At 38.0% G+C, this 19,920-nt stretch overlaps 1 protein-coding gene across 1 annotated transcript in view; it reads left to right on the top strand.

Annotated features, from left to right (window-relative positions):
• Window positions 1-19,920, top strand: part of OLFM3 (olfactomedin 3) — a 67,168-nt gene that overhangs the window by 41,166 nt on the left and 6,082 nt on the right. Inside the window, exons 2-4 of the mRNA XM_065655985.1 lie at window positions 7,166-7,312; window positions 9,810-9,965; window positions 13,945-14,164. Of these exons, the coding sequence (XP_065512057.1) occupies window positions 7,166-7,312; window positions 9,810-9,965; window positions 13,945-14,164 (523 nt within the window). The remainder of the gene's footprint in view (window positions 1-7,165; window positions 7,313-9,809; window positions 9,966-13,944; window positions 14,165-19,920) is intronic.

Genomic DNA, 19,920 nt, shown 5'->3' on the forward strand with positions numbered 1-19,920 from the left:
AAAACAGTCCAGAGGGGACAGATCATGTTCTTTTGTGGAAAAGAAAATGTTTAAGAGAAGAAAACCAAAATATTCACAGCTGCAGCTCAATGTGGAAAAAACAAAACTAAACAAGCGCACAACTACCATGACTTTAAGAAATGTGTTGGAACTGCGGGAATTAACGTGTATAAACTTCTAAAAGAAGACAGGAACAAAAAAAAGGCGATAAAAATGGCAAATGACAATCTTTTTTGTGTTAGGTCTAGAAAGGATGCTGCGGTACTTCAGAAGAACCCAATAATACTAGAAAATTACGCAACGTTGCCAAATGTTACCCAATCCATATTGGAAGTAATCAATGGAGTTACTCAAGAAATTGATAAATTGCCAATGAAGTGCAGCAGTTCAACAAAAAGCCTGAGTCTTGATGTCATTTGGGAGGGTTCAATATGCACATCTGTTGAGTGGGCAGCTGTGAGCCCGCCTCCACAGAAACACAAACTGTGTCAAAGACAAACCCCTCCACTCGCTGGGCCCTTCCTCGTGCTGAGGTAAAGCTTGGCTGACTTCTCAGCCTCAAGACACCTCATCAAGAGTGTGTCGCCACAGGGTCTCTGTCCTCACAGAAATATACGTAATGGCCACCAGCACACAATCCAAGCTATTACAAAATTCATCTTCAAAAATATAGAAACTATGCTGAATAGAACAAGCAGGAGGCCAAGGCCCTGGAACACACCCGGAGGGTAAAGCACAGACACCACTGCAAAAGCTGATTTATGAAACCTAATACTGCTATGGACTCCTTTGGAGTCAACAGAACACCACCAAGTAGAGTCACGGCTGGCTCTCAAAAGGTCTCAACAGTTTTAGGAGATTTAACAAGACTGAGTTGTTTTGTGGGTTTAATTACCATATTTATAGTATCCAAAATGCGCTGATGGACGATTTTTTCTATTAAGTAGCTGAACACAATTCTAATTGTTGGAAGTAGATGAAGGTGTTATTTTTTTTTTTTTTTAAAAAAAAAAAAAGGTTTTTCAGTGGAAAATTGCAGATTAGGATTGAACACTGGCATTTCTCAAATTTGCAATCTAATCATGATTTCTAGTAAGTATGTTTTTCACACAAGACAAACTGTGGAACTCCATGACAGTGAATGTTGTGCCTCCTAAAAGTACAGATGAGTTTAAAAAGTTACTTGTCAAATTCATGGAAGGAAGCATCGTAAAAGTCTGTTGAACATAAATTTACAACCTCTGGCCCAATAAGTACCACAGTTTGCTGGAAGGTTACACCAAGAAAAGTATTACTGTATGTTTGTTCTCTTCTTACACTCTGCTCTTAAGCATCCACCGCTGGCCATTGCTCAATGGATCAAGAAGACTGATCCAGCGCAGCTTTTTTACTGGAATACTTTTTTTGGAACTGAGCAGAAAAAATGTTTTCTTATTCAGACATCAGTGTCATCAACTAACAGTTTGTATTTTGAAAGCAATCCAAGTTCTCTGGAGAAAACTGCCCTTGTGTGTTATCTTGTCCCAGAAGTTTCAGTATCAACTAGACAAAAAGTATGTGAAATAAGTCAAAACACATGCAAACAAGTGTGTGCATTCAACGTGCTACAGGTAAATAAAACTATAACATGCTTAGTATTTAATTATCATTTTTATATTTAGCTCTTTTACTGCAATGTCTATATATACAGAAAAACTAGCAAAAAGCAGAATCTGTATATAAGCAAACTCAGTCTTTCACTGTTTTCAAACGTATCACACTTCAGTGAGTTAGGTTTTCTGAGTATTTGAAACATTTCACAGCTCCCCTTACTTAGGAAGGTTCAGAAAGGTTTCTGGTGTTTTCCTGGGCAGGCCGACAGTTCTCCCCCTTCCCTATCCACTTGCACAAGTGTAGAATCATATTTAGAAGGAGACATGAGCATATCTCTACCAAAGCAGTGATGGGAACTGGGGGGTTGTGTTTGGGTTTGTGACTGGGCTTTTGCATTTCAGACAGAACACATACCACTCCACAAGGACTGAACTAATTAAATGCTAATTGACTCTGTAGCACCTATAAAGAGGTAACTCACCCATGCCGTCTCCCACTGGAAACTGCAGGGATGATCAGCATAGAAAGGGCTGCTTATTTAGTGGTCAGAGTAAGACAGTCGGAAGTATTCGTTAATAAGAGCAGAAAACCAGAGGGCAAATAAGGATATGAGTGTTTTAAGTGGGTGATTAAATGTGGGTAGCTTGATCTCCTCTCCTGCTGTGGATGCTGCGTGCTGCAGTCACGCCTCTCCCTGCCAGCCGGCACCGGGATGAGCATCCGTCACCATGAAACCTCATTAGCTCCACAGCAATGAGTCCTCCACTGCTGAAGCTTGGTGCTGTTCTTAGTACCATGGCAATGATCTCGAACTGGATGTCCCAAACTCTCCCATCTCTAGTAGGACTAAATACCACCAGAATAACCACTTCAGATACTCTAGTAAGTAGCTCTGATGTGTTGCAAGCCATGTTAATGCTGAAGTAGTATTTAAGTGCCAGCAAAAGCTGTACTTTGTTGCCTCTTTGTACATCTCTTTTTAAGCTACTAATCTTCTTATCATCGTTTAATGCATGCTTCTCTTTGGGCATCTAAAAACTGCACATTGGTGAGCATGTTGTGGTCTTACTATGAAAGGAAAGATTTTTAAATAGTCTCCTTAAATATTTAAGAACAAACACCATCTTGAGTGTGAAATGCTAAAAATAGTACAGCAGTGTAATTTCATTTGTCTAGACTTTTTTTTTCTATGTTCACTGCTCCAGAAAAATCCATTGCATTATTAAGAAAAAAAAATAGCAGTAAGTTTCTTTTTGGCTGAATAATGTTATGTGTTAGTTATTCACTACAATATGCAAGTAGTCTGATTCTTTCCTATCTTCCTTTATTGGAGTACAGTTAAGCAAATAAATAGCTGTTAGAAACAAAATAAAATTGCTTCTAGGAGGCTGGGCACCAGAATTTTAGAAAGGCTGATATGGGAATATTACAAATGACACAAATATCACTTTGTATGGTTGATGCTCATATACAGCAGCCCCTGTTAATGAAGACCTACAGAAAAGCTGTGATTAACTACTCATGAGAAGCCTAAATATTAAAGTAATACCTAATTGGACAAGAGGGAACACTATACTGATGTACATAAACTAAATTAGAACACCGTTTTCCTAAATGTTTAGTAAAACACTCTCTGTATCTTTTCCTGTAACTGCAATCAGTTGTTTACATAATAGTATGTTATGTAAAATGTACATTTAACTATTTGTGCAGTAGTTCCCTATGCTCAGAACTGAGCGTTTTAGTTGTAACTAAAAATGATACATTTAATCAACATTTAATTAATTGAACACATGCATACAGGAAATCCATTACTGCAGAAAATCACTGCACTTATACTTTAAATATTACTACTTTAAAATTAAATACATGATGCTGTAAGAAAGAATTGTGTTATGTTTTAGAGCAGTAAGAAAACAAGGAAAGGCTCTATTTTATTTTCCTTAGATGTAACTTGTGCTCATTCAACTATAGTATGTATTACTAGTTCTTGTGGCAATGTATTATAAGTAATAAAGCTCCCTATCACATTTAAATCCAAGTTTAAAGTTGTAGCTGAGTAACTAAGAGATGCACACTAGTTATTGGAACACACATATATATTCATACACACACAAACATACATGTGTGTTTATATATAGTACCATGCTCAGATTCCAAGTAGTGTAAACTCTCATGCTTCCCTTGGCTAAAGCAGAGCGCTGCTGATATAAATGCCTCCTAAAGATTATTGAAATAATGCTCTTTGCACTCACTGAGTTGGAAACATATTTTAGTTTCAAGAGGGGTGGCAGGAGTGCCTGTAGAGCTGGGGAACCAATCATAAAAACCTGATTATCTGAGCCTGGCAACATCTGCCAAGTAAAAAAGCAAAAAAAACCCAAACCACTTCAATCATGTGGGGTTCTTTTTGCATAAAACCAGGCACCCTAGATCGGCTACCTTCTTCTAAACTTCACATGTTGGCTGAGAGATTTTATGCCGCAGGTGCTCAGCAATACTGAGGTCATCACTGTTTTTAACCCCCATCAAGAGTTACCCACTGGCAGCTTGTCCAGCAAACAGTGCAGCACGTGCACTTCACCGGTTCTTTCCTAGCACATACACAGCTCATAAACTGTGTGTATTGTACCAGGAAAAAAGAACAAAAACTCCCAGTTTCCTCCCTTCAGCTGGAAGAATTGTCCAAGGATGTGGGCTTGGGGGAAGGGTCTCCTCTTTTCAGCTCTGTTCCAGTCCCAGGATCAAAATTGCAAGACAAACGGAAAAATACTGTTTCTATTTAAGCAACCATATTAAGTATATGTACTGCTATTTGCCCTGTCACTAGTAGCAATGGAGGTAGCTATAACAGTTTTATCAGAATATATAAAAGTGCAAGTGAAAAAATAAATCTTTTGGAGGTAAGTGAAGTAAGTCTGGAGCACAGCACCCTGCCAAGGCAATGATTAATACTGGTCTTTGTACGGACACCTCTGTTTTCCCCAGATTTTCAAGCACTAGCATAATTTATTATCGTTGCTGTTGTCTACTTGTTATTTCTTTTTCCTGTTTGTTTACTAAGGCCTGTCAGCAGTAAGCCTGCACTTGAAGAGTAGATTCAGTGGTTTCTGTGAGGTTTTGATGCCTTGTAGCTCTTTCCCTGCACAGCAGTTTCTGCTCGAGGTAGGGATTAAATGTCAAACTAAAAAAAAAATAAAGGGGGGGAGAAAAAGGCAAAGTGTACCTGTGCACATGTGCTTGTTTTTCTTTGTGATCACTCATATTACCCATCCTAATTAATGAAGGAACCCTGATGGCCCAAATACAGGGAACCTCAGAGTACCACAATGAACTGCAGCCTAAATGGTAGGAGCACCATGCGAGCACTCATTTCTGTACGGCCAGCCAACAACCATGCACACATTGGGCCTGACAGCCTCTCACTGGGAGAAATATTTTCCCAAATAGCCGTTACTTTTTAAAATCAAGCCATATGTTAGACACCATAAGAAAATATCTGCTGAGTTAATCAATAAAGTTGTAGGGCTTTTTTTTCCTTAGCTGAAGCTGAGAGACACACTCATGACATCACTGGAATACATAAGTACCTCTGGTAACACAGCCCATGTTATAATGGCTTTACTACAGACTCTGCGTGATCCTCATATCTCATACATGCTCCGCTGTAGAAAACTTACTTGAATGGAGTAAACCCAGTTGCTACAAATCTAAATGTACTCATATTAAGTATTTCTGTTCTAAAGGAATTACAGTCACGAGCTCTAGGTTCCTGCACTCTGTTTCCTTGCTTTTGCATGACAACACTGGGCATAAATTCTACAGAGAATCATGGACACTACTGGAGTGAACAGAGCTTACACTTTGCAAGGGTTACCAGCCTTGATAGGCTGCACTTTTTCAAGCTTGCAATCTTAGTTGCTGCTCAAAACCAATTTAAATTGTCTCCACAGATGTAATTTGGGTTAGTTTTTATTGTTCTCCATGTCTTAAATTAGATTCCCTTTGCCCTAGATTAAGGCAAAGAGAACACCATAGAGGCAGTGTAATTTAGCACTGAACTCTGGATATGCCTTTCCAGCAAAACCTAAGGCAAGTTCAGCTGTCCCCTTTTTACAGTCATCTACATTATGACACTTTGGTTTTCATTGCAAACCAGGAGAGCAATACAATTTTGAGTTTTCCATTAACTCTGCAGTAGAAGAGGTCACTGCCATCTTCAATTACTTCTTCAGAAGAATCATTATTGTGAAAAGTCTGTGCTCTTTTCTAACCTCAGTCTGCAGAGATATTGCACCTCTTCTGAGGTGAGGAGCTCTGCAATTTGCTCTGCACTAAGCCACCACTAAAGCATCAATATCAAAGTCTGCCAGTTTAAAGAATTACTCTGCGTGCTGACACTGAGCACATTTTTATAATATAATTAGTAATTGATTCCAACTGTGTCCAGACCAAAATTATTTCAATGGCATCCATTAGCATGTGTACTATGAAATTCAGTAGTCAATACTATATTATTAGAAAAGAATAATGCATAATATTAACTTTAAATTAGAGATTAAAAAGAAAGTAAAATAATTACTTCTTGTGTCCATTAGTTTTAATTCCATCACCTGAATCTTTTTAATCATCTAATTATATCATTTTCTCTCATTCTTCTGCTGTATATTTCTATATGTTCATAGTTGGACTTGATGATCCTGAGGGTCTCTTCCAACCAAAGCGATTCTATGATACATGCCATTAAATAGACAGATACCTACTCTCAGAAGGTATCACAGAAACTTTAAATGCAGCGCAGCGTTAGCCTGCTCTGCAAGCAAACATGATTTTTTGCTTTTCTTCCTCAGTGGTGGTGGCAGTTGCTGTAAAAAAGAACAGGTTAGGGATTTCCAGAATTATTCTGTCCCAGTGAAGGACATGCAATGTCTTAATTGCTCTGTGCCACGCTTGCCATGAGCCCCAGCCGCCTAAGCTAAGCAGAGCCCTGTGCGTACCACCCTGCAGCAGGGCTCTTCCCCGTGCTGCGTGGGCAGGAGAAGCCAATGCAGAATGGTTTTCTGTGTGCTGCGTCTTTGAGAGCAAACCTGCAAACCCACATCCCCAACCGCTTCCAAACCAATTCCCAACGTGTGAGTCACATACGCTGTGCTGTCTCTTTGGGGGTTTATATTTGTTCTTTTCTGCCTTTGTTGTTTCCATTAGTCTCAAGTAAAAGTCATTCAGGCTGAAAGGACATGTTTGTTCTCTGCTGATGAAAAACCTTAACATCCCTTTGCAAAGAATTAAATGAACTAGCTTGTGCTGAATCACAAGCAGGAAACTGTTCTTATCCACCCTGGAGAAAATGTGTGCTGGGTGCTTCTAGAGAACTATACAAAGGTGTGAGAGATGAAAAAACTGTGTGAAACGACCAACCTGATTAGTTAAGAGAGTAGTAAGTGTTGACTAGGAGGAACCTCATTGCGAAGGCATACTGCAAAAATAAACAAAAATATTCTGAGGTCATTGTTTTTCAAACAACAAGAAAATCAGTTGAGTTCCCTTTATTTTTATTATTCTGTTGTTACAGACTCAGATTAGCCCCAAGGAAGGGTGGCAAGTTTACAGTTCAGCCCAGGATCCCGATGGCCGTTGTATTTGCACTGTTGTTGCACCTGAACAAAACCTATGTTCAAGAGATGCCAAAAGCAGGCAACTCAGACAACTGCTAGAGAAGGTAAGTCTTCCCAACAAATTCCTCCTTCTGATCACTAAACTTCCCATGGAAATCTACTCTTTTCCCTCTAAGCTTAATACAGAATGGAGTACTGAAGAGTTATCTAGTAAATATATTTCTTCAGGGTATATCCCCTACTGTGTTCTCACCACTGATCATTATTTGTCTATTTTTCTTATATCACACCTTTCCTACCCCAAGCCACTTATCTAGCAAACTCAAGTTGCATCTTCCTTCTCGTTCCCTCCTCCAAAATTCTTATTTACACACAGGACTGATTTTTCTGTGTAAAAACAGTTACAAATCCCACTTCAAACTAGCTAGTTGCTGTGGAGTTTTAAACTACAGCTTCTGCTTCAGTCATATGAGACTCTTGAAGGTCATTCCTTGTATCTTATTAACAAATAACAAGATACAGACATGATAGCACCTGCAAAGCCGACTGTACAGAAGAGAAATGGTTCTAATTTTCTTTCATTTGTTCTTTCCTCTAGTAACACTATTTATTTATTCTCTGGTGGTGCAAATTTTGCCTGAACAATGCAATTCATAGTTCCAGCATTATCCACCATTCCTGGCAAGCGTTACTTTGCATCAACATCTGAAAAATGCTGCAACCAAGAAATCACAAACTATTGTTCTGCATTCCCTGTACAAGTCACCAAGGTTATAGTTATTGTATCACAGCCAGTGGTGCAGAACCTCAGGCCTGAGTGTTTGAAAAGCAGCAGCAAACAACACAAAATACAGACTGAAAAATACATTTTTAGCATACAACTTCCAGCATTTTTCTTGCTACAGAAAAATAACTCCAGTACTAATATAGCACCAGATCCCTGGAGATTTTCCCTCCCTAAACCTCCATGAACTTCAGCAGGGCCTTAGTTTCAGGTTGTGACAGGGCCCATAGTGTGAGATGCAGGGAGAGGACATTGGTGACCCAGCACACAGAGAAGGAGCGACCTCCACTCAATGCTGTTTACTTAACAGAGGAAGAGTGTCTTTGCTCTGGCAGATTTCCCAAACACTAAAACAATAATGGAAAAAAAAAAAACACAAAACCACCAACCAAAAAACAAAAAACAACCCAACCAACCAACACAACCCCACAGCACCACCAAATAAACCACCTTACTTTCTTTTGGGGTGGGGCCTGGAGGGGTGTTAAGATCTCAACATAGTTTTTGAGCTGCCACAGAAAAGAACCTAAAACATGTTGTTATGAATAGAACTGTGGTAATAATGTGTATGTTATGTCATATTATAATTTCACTAAGTCCATGCAGAGTCATTTAATTAGAGTCTCTACGTGAATGCTTCTTCTGCCAAATGGAACACTCTTCCAAAACCCGAAGGACTTTATTTTCCTGCTTTCAACAATTAGAAAGCAAATAAAAAAGAAACATTAAACCTTTTTTCATTAAAAATACTTTCTATGAAGCACTAATGGTAACTGCGCAATGACTAATGTATACTATTTTTAAGAGTACTCTTAAGAGGATTTCCTGAATCCACACATTCTGTAAGCCACAATGTACTGGTTTCAAACATGAATATCATGTAAAATATTGCATACTCTTGCAAACAACAGGAATGCTGCTGGGTTTGTCTTTTATTAGGAAGGTAGATTTTTTTTTTTCTCTTTAACCAAAACATCAATATGGTGAAATCTACTTTTTCACGTTTTGGGAAAACAAAACACCTACTGAAATGGAATAACTGCACTTGCAAAATGTGTCATTTTTATGACTGTCAAAAGCATTGCTTTTGTAACAGATACTGTCAAAAATATATATAATTCACTCTAGGTGACAGTTATTCTTGCTTCATTGTGGTAAAAGTCACTTGCTCTACAAATGTTACCTGAACATTCGCTACTTCTCACCTGAAAAAAAAAAAAAAAGTGTTTTTCTACCAATGAGAAAATTGGATATCTATCTAATTTTATATCTACTTACAAAATCATAAGCAAACACCTGTTCGATGATGGACACACCCCAGCTTATAGTCTCATGAATTCCTTAAACAGAATTATTATATAAATGCCTACTGACAATCAAAATCATGCCCTTCATACTAATCGAAATCTCCAAATCTCAGTCCTGTCTCTCCTGAAGTGCTCGGGAGGAAACACATGCCATACAGCACGTTCTGCAGACCAGTCAGCATCTACTACAAGTGCCAAAGTAGACTCTGCTGCCTAACAGCCTTTTTTGAGCTGGTTAATAATGGTGCTGAAAGGATCTCTCTCTGCCTCAAAGAAGCTAGACCAAATTGTTTATGGCTTCAAGGTCTCACTGCTGATTAGCCCGCTGTTAGCCCTGTTTCACAATTTTGATATTGTCTTGCAGTTATGAAATTTAAAGCTATACTGTGGTATAAATGACTCATAACTAAAGCATTGACATAAGCTCATTTTATTGCCTGATATTTAACTACACCAGGAAAAAAGTCAAGCAACAAAAAAGTGCATTTAGAGAGTGTTCTTCTTTAACAGGTTCAGAATATGTCCCAGTCTATTGAAGTTTTAAATCTACGGACTCAGAGGGATTTCCAGTATGTTTTAAAAATGGAAACACAAATGAAAGGGCTGAAGGCCAAGTTTCGGCAAATTGAAGATGATCGGAAGACTTTAATGACAAAGCATTTTCAAGTAGGTTTTATTTTAACACTAACTTTGAAAGCCCGCTGGAAGCAATGTACTAAGCAGCAATGCATGGAGTGCTAACATTTCAGTGTGAAATGCTCAGACAGAGCAATATTAAAAAGAAAAGCATAATAAATATTCCTTTATGATTATAATCTTTTGCTCTGTTCAATTTAATTGTAATAGGGAGTAACCATTAATTATTAAGTCACTAGAGAAATGTCACTATAAACAGATTCTTGGTTTTTCTGTATCAATGTGCATGTCATACTGATAAATTAATAATCATTCAGGCTCCACTGATAAATGGGAAGATCCAATGGAATTAATAGCAAACAACTAGGGAGTTCTGCACTTTTACCATTGCCTGACATTTACTGCAGTTGAAGGCAAGAAAGCCTATAATAAATCAGGTTCCTGTAATTTTTATCCAGTACAATTAAGATCCAATTTCACGTCTGAAAGTTTGCTATTTTGAATTTGGGATAGGATAGGAGTGTAATCATTCCCAGTCACATTTGTGTGATTAAAAAAAGACTTCCAAGGAACTTTAATGACAACAAAAACTACAAGCCAATCTTTTGTGTGGAAGGAAGGCCGTAGGCATTACAAAATAGCATTGTGTCTTCTGAAAAAGCAATCTGAAGTACTCTTAAGGAAAAAATGTTACAGGACATATTTAAGTTCTTTAAATATCAAGTCTGATAAATTGATATTTCAAGACAGCAAGACAGAAAGATAGGGTCCAGAGAATACATTCTGGGAACTATATTATGTTAACCAAACATATATTTTAAAGTGTTTATGAAAGTTCATTAAACGGACTTAATTTTCTAAGTGGTGCTACAGTTAGATACCTGAACAATTACATAGCTAACAGGTCTAATTCATTTTTCAGAGACACTGAATATCCAATGGGCCTTAATAATATCAGGAATTAAGTACACTGATGATCTGACTACCAAACTTTACTCCTTATGTCATCCATCATTCTTAGTTTAGAGCACATACTTCCCATTATTTTCAGGTAGTAAGAAACATCTCCACTTTTTTTCCCCTTCACCACTCATTGCTACAGTAACAACACATTTGTATAATGTCATAATACATTCTGTATTTTTGTTATAGTTGTCCTTGGGAACAGAATATCAAAATTTGAATGCCTGATACACAATGTCAAAGGTAGCAGATTTCTGCAGTACTCTAACCTTTTAAATATTCAATATTTGTGTTGGTCAGTCATTTAACTTCAGTTCGAGGGTTTGCCAGGAGTATAAAACAGATTTCCAGTCAAATTACAGAGTAATTTAAAAGGTCAACATAATACGACATGCTGATGCTGCTGGCTTTCTGAAATTTCACCTACTAACATTCCAATGCTTTATCTTTCCTGAGACAAAGAAACTCATTTTGGATATACCATAACCTCTCATATATCAGCAGGCAAGAAGTGCCAGAATATGTCTACCACCTATCTGTGTTGCAATACAAATTAGTTCTTGTACCACCCATCACAGCAACAAGCTAGGAGTGTCAGCAGAAACCAATAAAATTATTTTATCACCAAAAAAAAACCCCAAACCCAAAACCAAACAAAAAACCAACCAAAACCAACCAAACAAACAAAACCAAAACAAAAACGACCAAACAAACAACAAACAAAAAACCCCAAAAAACATCTTTATATCATTTACAGAAGTGTGACATTCTAATACTTGTGGTTCCATGCTGATGAGAACCAAGAGTACAAATTCCACCCAGATCACACTTGAGCATACGGTCAGATTCAGTCAAATCAGTACTTATGCCAGGCCGGCAATACCTGGTTGCCACAAAAAGTTACGGCAGTTTGCTCAAATGAGAGTTTGTCTGGCATAAATCCTATCAGAAATAAGTTACCTTCACTAATTCTTTTAAACAGGTTTTATCTTCCAGAGTTTTTACAAGCTTTGCATTTTTCCCCATTGTGGTTTACCCATGGTTTTTTGTACACAGAACCACAGAACCAAAGCACAAGTTCATAATTTCAAAATGAAGTGAGAAAAGCTTTGGCCCCTGGAGCTCTGCTTTCTGTGCCACAAAGCCCGTTCTCCTTGTCATCAAGGAGAAAATAACGGTTTGTTTTAAAAGGCATAAAGTAGGCTCAAGTTAAGTTTTTAATAAAAACAGTCAAATAAAAATAGTTTTAACTGTAGACAAAAAGACTCTCCACTTCTGCCCATTTCAGTAATTCTGCTACTATAATGTCACTGGAAGACCCCTTGATAATAGAACTCCTAATACTCTCAAATCCATTTATAATGACATATCTGCTTATAACTTAAAATGCAATTTTCTAGCTATTAAGATGACCTGTGTGCAAAATACACTTCCTAACAACACATAAGTCCTTATTTTGAGTAAACAATAATTCCAATATGAAAGCAGTTGTTAAAACAGTAAGGATATATCAGCTAGGTGATGAAGAGATACTGCAGAACTCTCAAGCTGTCTTAGAAAATGTTCAAGAGGCAAAAATTCAAAGGTAGATCTTCAAACAGCTCAAATGGTGACCCTGCCTGTCAGCTTCTTTTACATTTCCTTCGCAAAAATGCATTTGGCATCATCATGTTATTTATTTGGGAAATGTCCTGCCCTGCTTATTGCATCTGTAATACAAGTGATGTAACAAACTACGTGCACATCTCCACACACCTCAGTGACTACATTAACCTCTAACCACATTTGCTTCCACACCTCTTTCCTGTGCTTGGGCTTCCGTTTCGATCTCTTCTGCTTTCCCTCTTCACCTGCTGACTACTCCAGCTATTCTTCAGGACTTGATTTTTTTAACCCCCCCAACAGCCTCTCCCTGCATGTCCTCATCTGTTCCCAGTCTCTATTATCACCTAATGCTAGTGCCTAACAAATCTTTATTTCCATCCTTTGCCTTGTTTTGTCCAGGCTTGCATCTCCTCATGTCTCTTCTGGCATTTGCTCATGAAGTCCTGCTGTTTCCTCAAATTATAAAAAGAGATGCAAATCTCTATATACAGATGATACATCAGGGACAAACCTGTCTGCATTTCAATAAAGCAAAACCTTCTGACTGCAAGGATTCTTTGAGGTTTTCTGCAGAATAATAACCAAATAAAGAACGACCTCAAACAGTTTAAATTTAATAAAGGCCCTACGATTAGTGCATTTAAAAGAATAATTAAGACATTAAAGATAAGCAGCCAATATAGGTTACAAACTCAGACAAATTCTCAAAGTCTATGACTCAGCAAAAGTCTGAGAAAGGGGCAACGCAAGATTCCGAAGTGGAGCCTTATTTTATTTAATCCATATTTAAAAATAGGATTGACAATGCAACAACAACTACACATAGCCCAAAAAAAAAGATTAGTGATAGTCCAGAAGAAAGATCAGCTGAGGAAGTTCAAAGGCACCTAATGAGGTAGCATGATGACAAATACAAAGCGTGGTTAAGAACCATGGGGTTTTGACTTCAGAAGAAAGGGGTTTGTATCACTGTGACTGAACCAGAACTAAACAGGGTTCAACAGCCGTTCAAAACAAATTCAGTAATGAAATAAAAATTAACTGTTCACCAACTACAACAGCAGTGTACACCAGGTATGATCTCCATGAACGTCACTGTGTGTTCAGGCCTAACCACCTTCTCTGAAGAAAGATACACTTGGCGGGGGTTTAGATCCCCTGGATGGAAAGTCAGATCTTCAGCAGGTTTGGTTCGGATCACTTGAAGGTAATTCTGTACTTTCAGTAGAAATACTAGTCTCTCATGAATTTTACCTACTGCTTACTACCATTAAGTCTGGGGTTTCTAAGACTTTCACAATACACCAATAATAGATATGTAACTAAAATCAACAATAATTTTCAAGTCATTTTAATAATCAGGCATAAATGTTACATTAAAGGAATCAGGGCATTGAACTCCTTTAAACTGCTCTAACACACATTTGATTGCCTTTAACAGGAGTTGAAAGAAAAGATGGATGAGCTCCTGCCACTGATCCCAGTTCTGGAACAATATAAAACTGATGCCAAATTAATCACCCAGTTCAAGGAGGAAATTAGGAATCTGTCTACTGTCCTCACTGGGATTCAGGAAGAAATTGGTGCTTATGACTATGAGGAACTACACCAGCGTGTACTCAGTTTAGAAACCAGGCTACGAGACTGCATGAAAAAGCTCAGTAAGTTAACAATTTCATGGCAAATTGGGTCCCTCGGCTGTATATTTTTAGTTGTCTCTCTATTGAAAGATTAAGTTTTCTTTTTTCTTGTTTGATGAAAGACTGCATTTTATTCTGATCTGTGCTACCCTAATAAAAGTCAAGAGTAACTCAACCTAAGGTCAGTCATATCTTACATAATGAGGTAAGTGTTCTCTTACATAACGATCTGCCCTGCTGTATACAGAAGGAATTAAGATGGAAAAATATAACAGACAGCAACTTTAAAACCTAAGAGATCTACAACAGTTGGAGAGCTACAAATATTCTTTCAGAAAAAGTTCAGACAGGCTTTGCTAGTTAGGTCATGTTTGGGATGTCAGTGAGAAGAAAAAAAAAATAGTGGGAAGTAGACTGGAATTGGGCTTGAGGTTTCCACATCATAAGTCTGTCATCTTGCTGTGACACCTGCGATGCTGCTCTGACTGTATTGTCTTTAGACCTGTAATAGAAGCATTAGGAGAGATGTGCCACTCTCCAATTTGCAATACAATCTAATTAAGAATTATCCCTAATTTAAAGGAACGAAGCATGATTTTTGTAGGAAGCATATCAACAAACCTTTGTGAGCACTGCATTAGATTTACACCAGGCAGCCTCCGTCTTGGTTGTCACATGCTGGCTTTAGCTAGAAAAAGTCAAATGTTCAGCATCTCTGAAAATCACCACTAGCTCATTATCAGCTACCAGAACTAAAAGCCTGAAGTATCATAATCAAGTGTCAGCCTTAACTTCCATTATCCAAAGAGGGATAATTAGTACCTACCTGCTTTACAATCACAATGCAAAGTCTCTCCCCTTCCTAACCCATCCATGTGTTCTGAGACTGCTGAACGGATCACCATTGCTATCTGGATTGCTATAGCAAATAATCCAGCCCCTCTATGAGAAATAAATGCTTTGTAAGTCAATACTAAACTTAAATAAACTAGAAATTCCAAGGTTCAGTCTTGTGATCGGTATCTCAGTTATGAAGCGTGGGATGTTTACTTTTAAATGCTACACATGACATGAAATACATTATTAACTTGATAAGCAGTACCTCTTTATTTTCAGGAGGCAATCACATGAGAAAAATCTAGGTTAGGTTAGCCTCTATAAATTATTTATTTCCAATTTCTTCATTTTACACTAGAAATAACACAGTGATGATGGGCTAAAATACATGAAAGACTTCTTCAAACAGAAATTTCTTGTGATCCTATTTTCCTCTCAGCACACACACATAATAGCACATTACTGCATTGACAGGAGGCGGTCAGGAGAAAATGGCTGCAATGCAATATCTCGGCAAGCAGGAAAATTCATATAAATAGACAGTATTTTCTGACAGCGAGTGTTCCAGTAAGTTTATTAGACACCAACAGATCATCAGCTTATCTTTAATGAGTATCTTGTTTTTCTTTGCTTTTGCAGCATATTCTTGCAACATTGATAAGTGAAGTGACTACAGTATAAGATACATTAATACATCAGAACGACTAGGTGTATTCACAGGGGGCTCTTCTTCTCAGCAGTTATTTACTATTTCCCTGTTTTTCATTCCCGCTTCCCCTCCTATCTATCCTGAATTCCTGCAACACATTCTATTTATCTTGATGTGCTAATATAAAAAACCCTATTAAAATTATGTATATTAAAAACAGAGAGAAAAAATTTGTATGAAATAGATTATTAGGCACATCCATTATTAAAAGGAGTTTGGGCTTCTCAAGCTCTAATACAGACTTATTGGCATTATTGCCTGGTGTTAGATGCTGAAATGACATTTATGCTTACCTGCTAATGGACTGGCTGTATTTCTGGCCTAACCCTATGTGCCTTTTGAAGTAAAACCAGCTTCAGTTAGGCTTACTGTAACTCCTCAAAGCTGGTACTGTGTGTGCAGAGCAGCACACGTAAAGAAAAAACATTTTCCTGCCCAGCCCTTCTCCCCAGGAGCGCTCACCCCGCGGGAGATGATCCAGCTGGGACTGTCCATGGCAGCAGACGGCAGACTGGCCCCCATGTGCCACAGGATCTGGCTTGAATCAGCACAGATTTTGGTGCATTTCACAATATAATTATCTAACCAGTGTGTGTGATAGCTATTTTCCATTCTTCTCCCTAGCAGGTGTTTTTCAGCAATATAATGCATTATTTATATTGTCCTGGCCACTTAAAAGGGATCTTCCATCTGCACTGGCAGCACTTCAACACTTATTAACATACAGTAAGCAGTTGTCTGACTTTCACTGAGATTTAACAATTACCACAGCAGTTGTGGTGACAGAAATGAGCTCCTTCTCTTTGCAATAAGAGAAAATTCAGGCTGAAGCTGGTAAGAAATTTGTCCACAAAACTTTAAAAGGGCGCATGCAATTAAACACATACAAATAGAGTGCATATGACTGCACACATGACAAATTCACAAACAGTTACACACATATAGGTCCTTTGCTGGCAGTCATGTAAGGCATGTGCATTTATAAGAGAATGCAGGTTGCACGGTTTGCTTGGGACCCTCCTATTCTTGGCATAACGTTTATGAAATTGGTAAAAATATATGGGTAGCATTCATAGAAGCCAATGCTCTGCCAAATGTTGCTCATGAACTATTAAGCAATAATTAGAGTAGATACACATTGGATTCATTTGTAGCTACATCTGACTATAACGTAGAATCTAAACAATATTTTCAAGTAACATTTTTGGTTAGAAATTCAAAAGTTGAATATTCTACATATCCAAAGAAATGCTGTTACATCAGCAGCAGAAGAGGCATTAGTGCAGGCATGAGATTACTTTATTGATTGCAGCAGTACTTGTACTTCCAAAGCATCTTTCCCTTTGGTATTTGAAGAACTTTACAAATATCATTTAGTACAAAGCTGTGCAATAAAGATATGTATTGTTATCCCCATTTTGTAAATGAAGGCACAAGCAGCCCAGGAGGATAAATGACTTCCTCATAGATTATGCAGCAAGTCCCTGCATACATGCCAAGAAATCCAGAGGCTTCCTCGCAGCAAGCTCTAATAACTAGACTGGAGTGCTTCTGGGTTTGTATTATGTAGGACAAGAGACATACATCCATTAAGAACTAATTCTTCATTCCCTCACATTACAGAGTAATGTAATGACAAATTTGATCATAAGCAGGAAAGTGGAAGTAGTAAACACTTGGAAGTCATTTGTGCAACCACTGAAAGAAATACTCACTTCATTTTCCCCTATTTATTACCTACATTAAATAGAGTAATAATGCTTACAAACACTTTAAGAGGATGTTTTGATTTTATTTCCCTTGTAAGACCTTCTATAAATCATACACTCACTTGGCATATATAGCAGCTGCCAATATTCATTTGCATCACAGAGACTGGGACTATCAACTACCTGTTCCCAGCTATCTTCAAAACAGCCCCTGTCCAATTGGTCTACCGCAACCTTCTCCTATTATTTGCTCCATTTGGACCAGCTTTCCAGATGTGTTCTGCCCCGTAGACTCTCCCAGCCCATAAGGATAGCACATCTACTTTCTTTTTTAATGATCACTTTGTGCTCAACTTCTTTCTTAATATAAATAAATACAGGAAGTCACAAACAGACTTACTGGGATCCACAGTACAAAACTGTTATAAGAGAGGAACCAGGCGATAAACAATCGTGCATTATATGACATCCCTTCTACAGTTCAATTTAGGATGGATAAACAGTCAGAAGCTGAATCTTCCAATTACTACAATCAGTTATGGTTGGAATTTTCTAATGTAAGATGCAGCTGCATCTTTCAGAGTCAAGGGAAAGAGACTAATACTGAGTGCTTCTAAAAATCCCACTCTTTTCCTGTGCAACCACATCTGAAGCTCTTAGTGGTAGAAAAAAATGCCTAGAAATATCACTTTTTTGCTTTTTTTCTTAGTGTTCCTGAACTTCCTGACATTTGCTAATATGGAGATGTATTCGACCTACCTTCTCACTAGCATTTCCTCCTGTCAGGGAATTAAAAAGCAGAGGTTTGCTGTAAATCAAAACTTTTCAACCAGCAAAAAAAAAAAAAAAAACAACAACAACCTTCCCACCATCACAAGAGTTATTTCCACATCCTCATATAGTCCCTTCTACCAATGCAAGATCATCAGGCTTGGGCAAGCTATAAGGGAATTATCAAAATTCTGTGATATTCATCTGGAATAAATTATTTAATTGTACTAGCAAGCCAATAATACTTCAGCACAGACAGCACACTTGCCGCTTCATAATGAACAAAACATAAATGGCCCCGATTCTGCAAATTTTTATAGGTCTGCTGTAACAAATAGGTAAACACATTTGCAGGTCAGGCACCAAAAGACTGAAGAGGAAAAAACAATGATACCTTTCTCTTGAAGAACGATAATTCTCTTTTACTGTTTTCTTAATTGCATTCACTTGGTTTTCTCAACTTCCAATCAAATACTGGTAGCAACACTGTGTTCAAGGACAGACTGAAGGTTTGACAGAATAAAGTGCAAACTGAATTTCAGAGGGATTTCAATGAGAAGGGGAGGACAATTTGGCCTCAATTCCTTTTTCCTTGTATCACATTTCCCTGCACCATCAGTTAGCAACAGGTTGACTGTATTCACAAGACCGGTATTTAGCGAGCCAGTTGATTTGTGGAACACTTGGCACAACTCACTTCTACAAAAGTTACTTGTGCAGCCTTAAACAGTTCAAAACAGCAGGAGATGATTTATGAAGTTGACCATTCAGCCAGGACATGCTTTGGGGCCTCATCCTGTTCTTTCAAGCAGTTCTTTCTGAACTCAGAGAATTTCCTGATAAGGGGTTCCAGTCCACATGTGTCTGGAAGCAATGGTTTGAGTTCTGACTACTCAAAAAAAGAGAGAGATGACACCCATGTACTTAGCCCTGAGCATTTTTCAAATATACAGACAAGTGAGGTTCTGAAACAATCTTCAGTTGGAATAAGGGTGAGGGTAGGCAAATGCAAACAATATTTCCCCATTTTAAAAATAATGTTAATAATTTTATTAAAAGGTTGTCTGCAATAGCCAAGTACTAGACTTAAATTACTAGAATTTTGGTGGAGAGTTCACATATTAAACTGCAGTGCCTAAGGATCTCCCAGCTCTAAGAGGCTGTGGTGACGAGACAAAGGTGGACACCGACAGCTCCGCTGCTTCCTCCTTACTGCCCACGCCGTCAGCAAGAAGGGCAACAGCTCAGGTACTGCTGAGCTTTCCAGCAGAAGCCTGCTGATGGGATATGAATTACCACTACAATGGGAATGGCTTACCATGTGTGGAAAAATATTTGTAGTAGTATTCCTCAGTTTTAAATACTAGTTCCATCAAGTTATATCACAAATAAACAGATTTATGGGTTTCTGTTTGACGAACAAAGAAAACAAAAGATGGGACATATTATAAGGCAGGAGGAGGGGAAAAAAACATTACTTGTGCCTCTTACAAGATGCTCTGGTTTGTGATACTGAAAAGAGAACCTTTGTCATCTTTTCAGTCAGTTGCCCCTCAGATATATAGCAACTCTCCTAACAGTCTTCCTTTCTTGATATCGCTCAATGCCACCAGGGAATAAAGATTTAATCACATATAGTCTGAATTAAACTGATGATCATTTAGTGGCTGAAGTATAACGACATGTCTTTTTTCACATTGTACTGTATCTCAATACATTCTGAAAGATAATTCTCTAAAAGCATCTGGCTC

This window comes from Caloenas nicobarica, chromosome Z (assembly GCF_036013445.1).
Source record: "Caloenas nicobarica isolate bCalNic1 chromosome Z, bCalNic1.hap1, whole genome shotgun sequence".
Taxonomy (NCBI): Eukaryota; Metazoa; Chordata; class Aves; order Columbiformes; family Columbidae; genus Caloenas; species Caloenas nicobarica.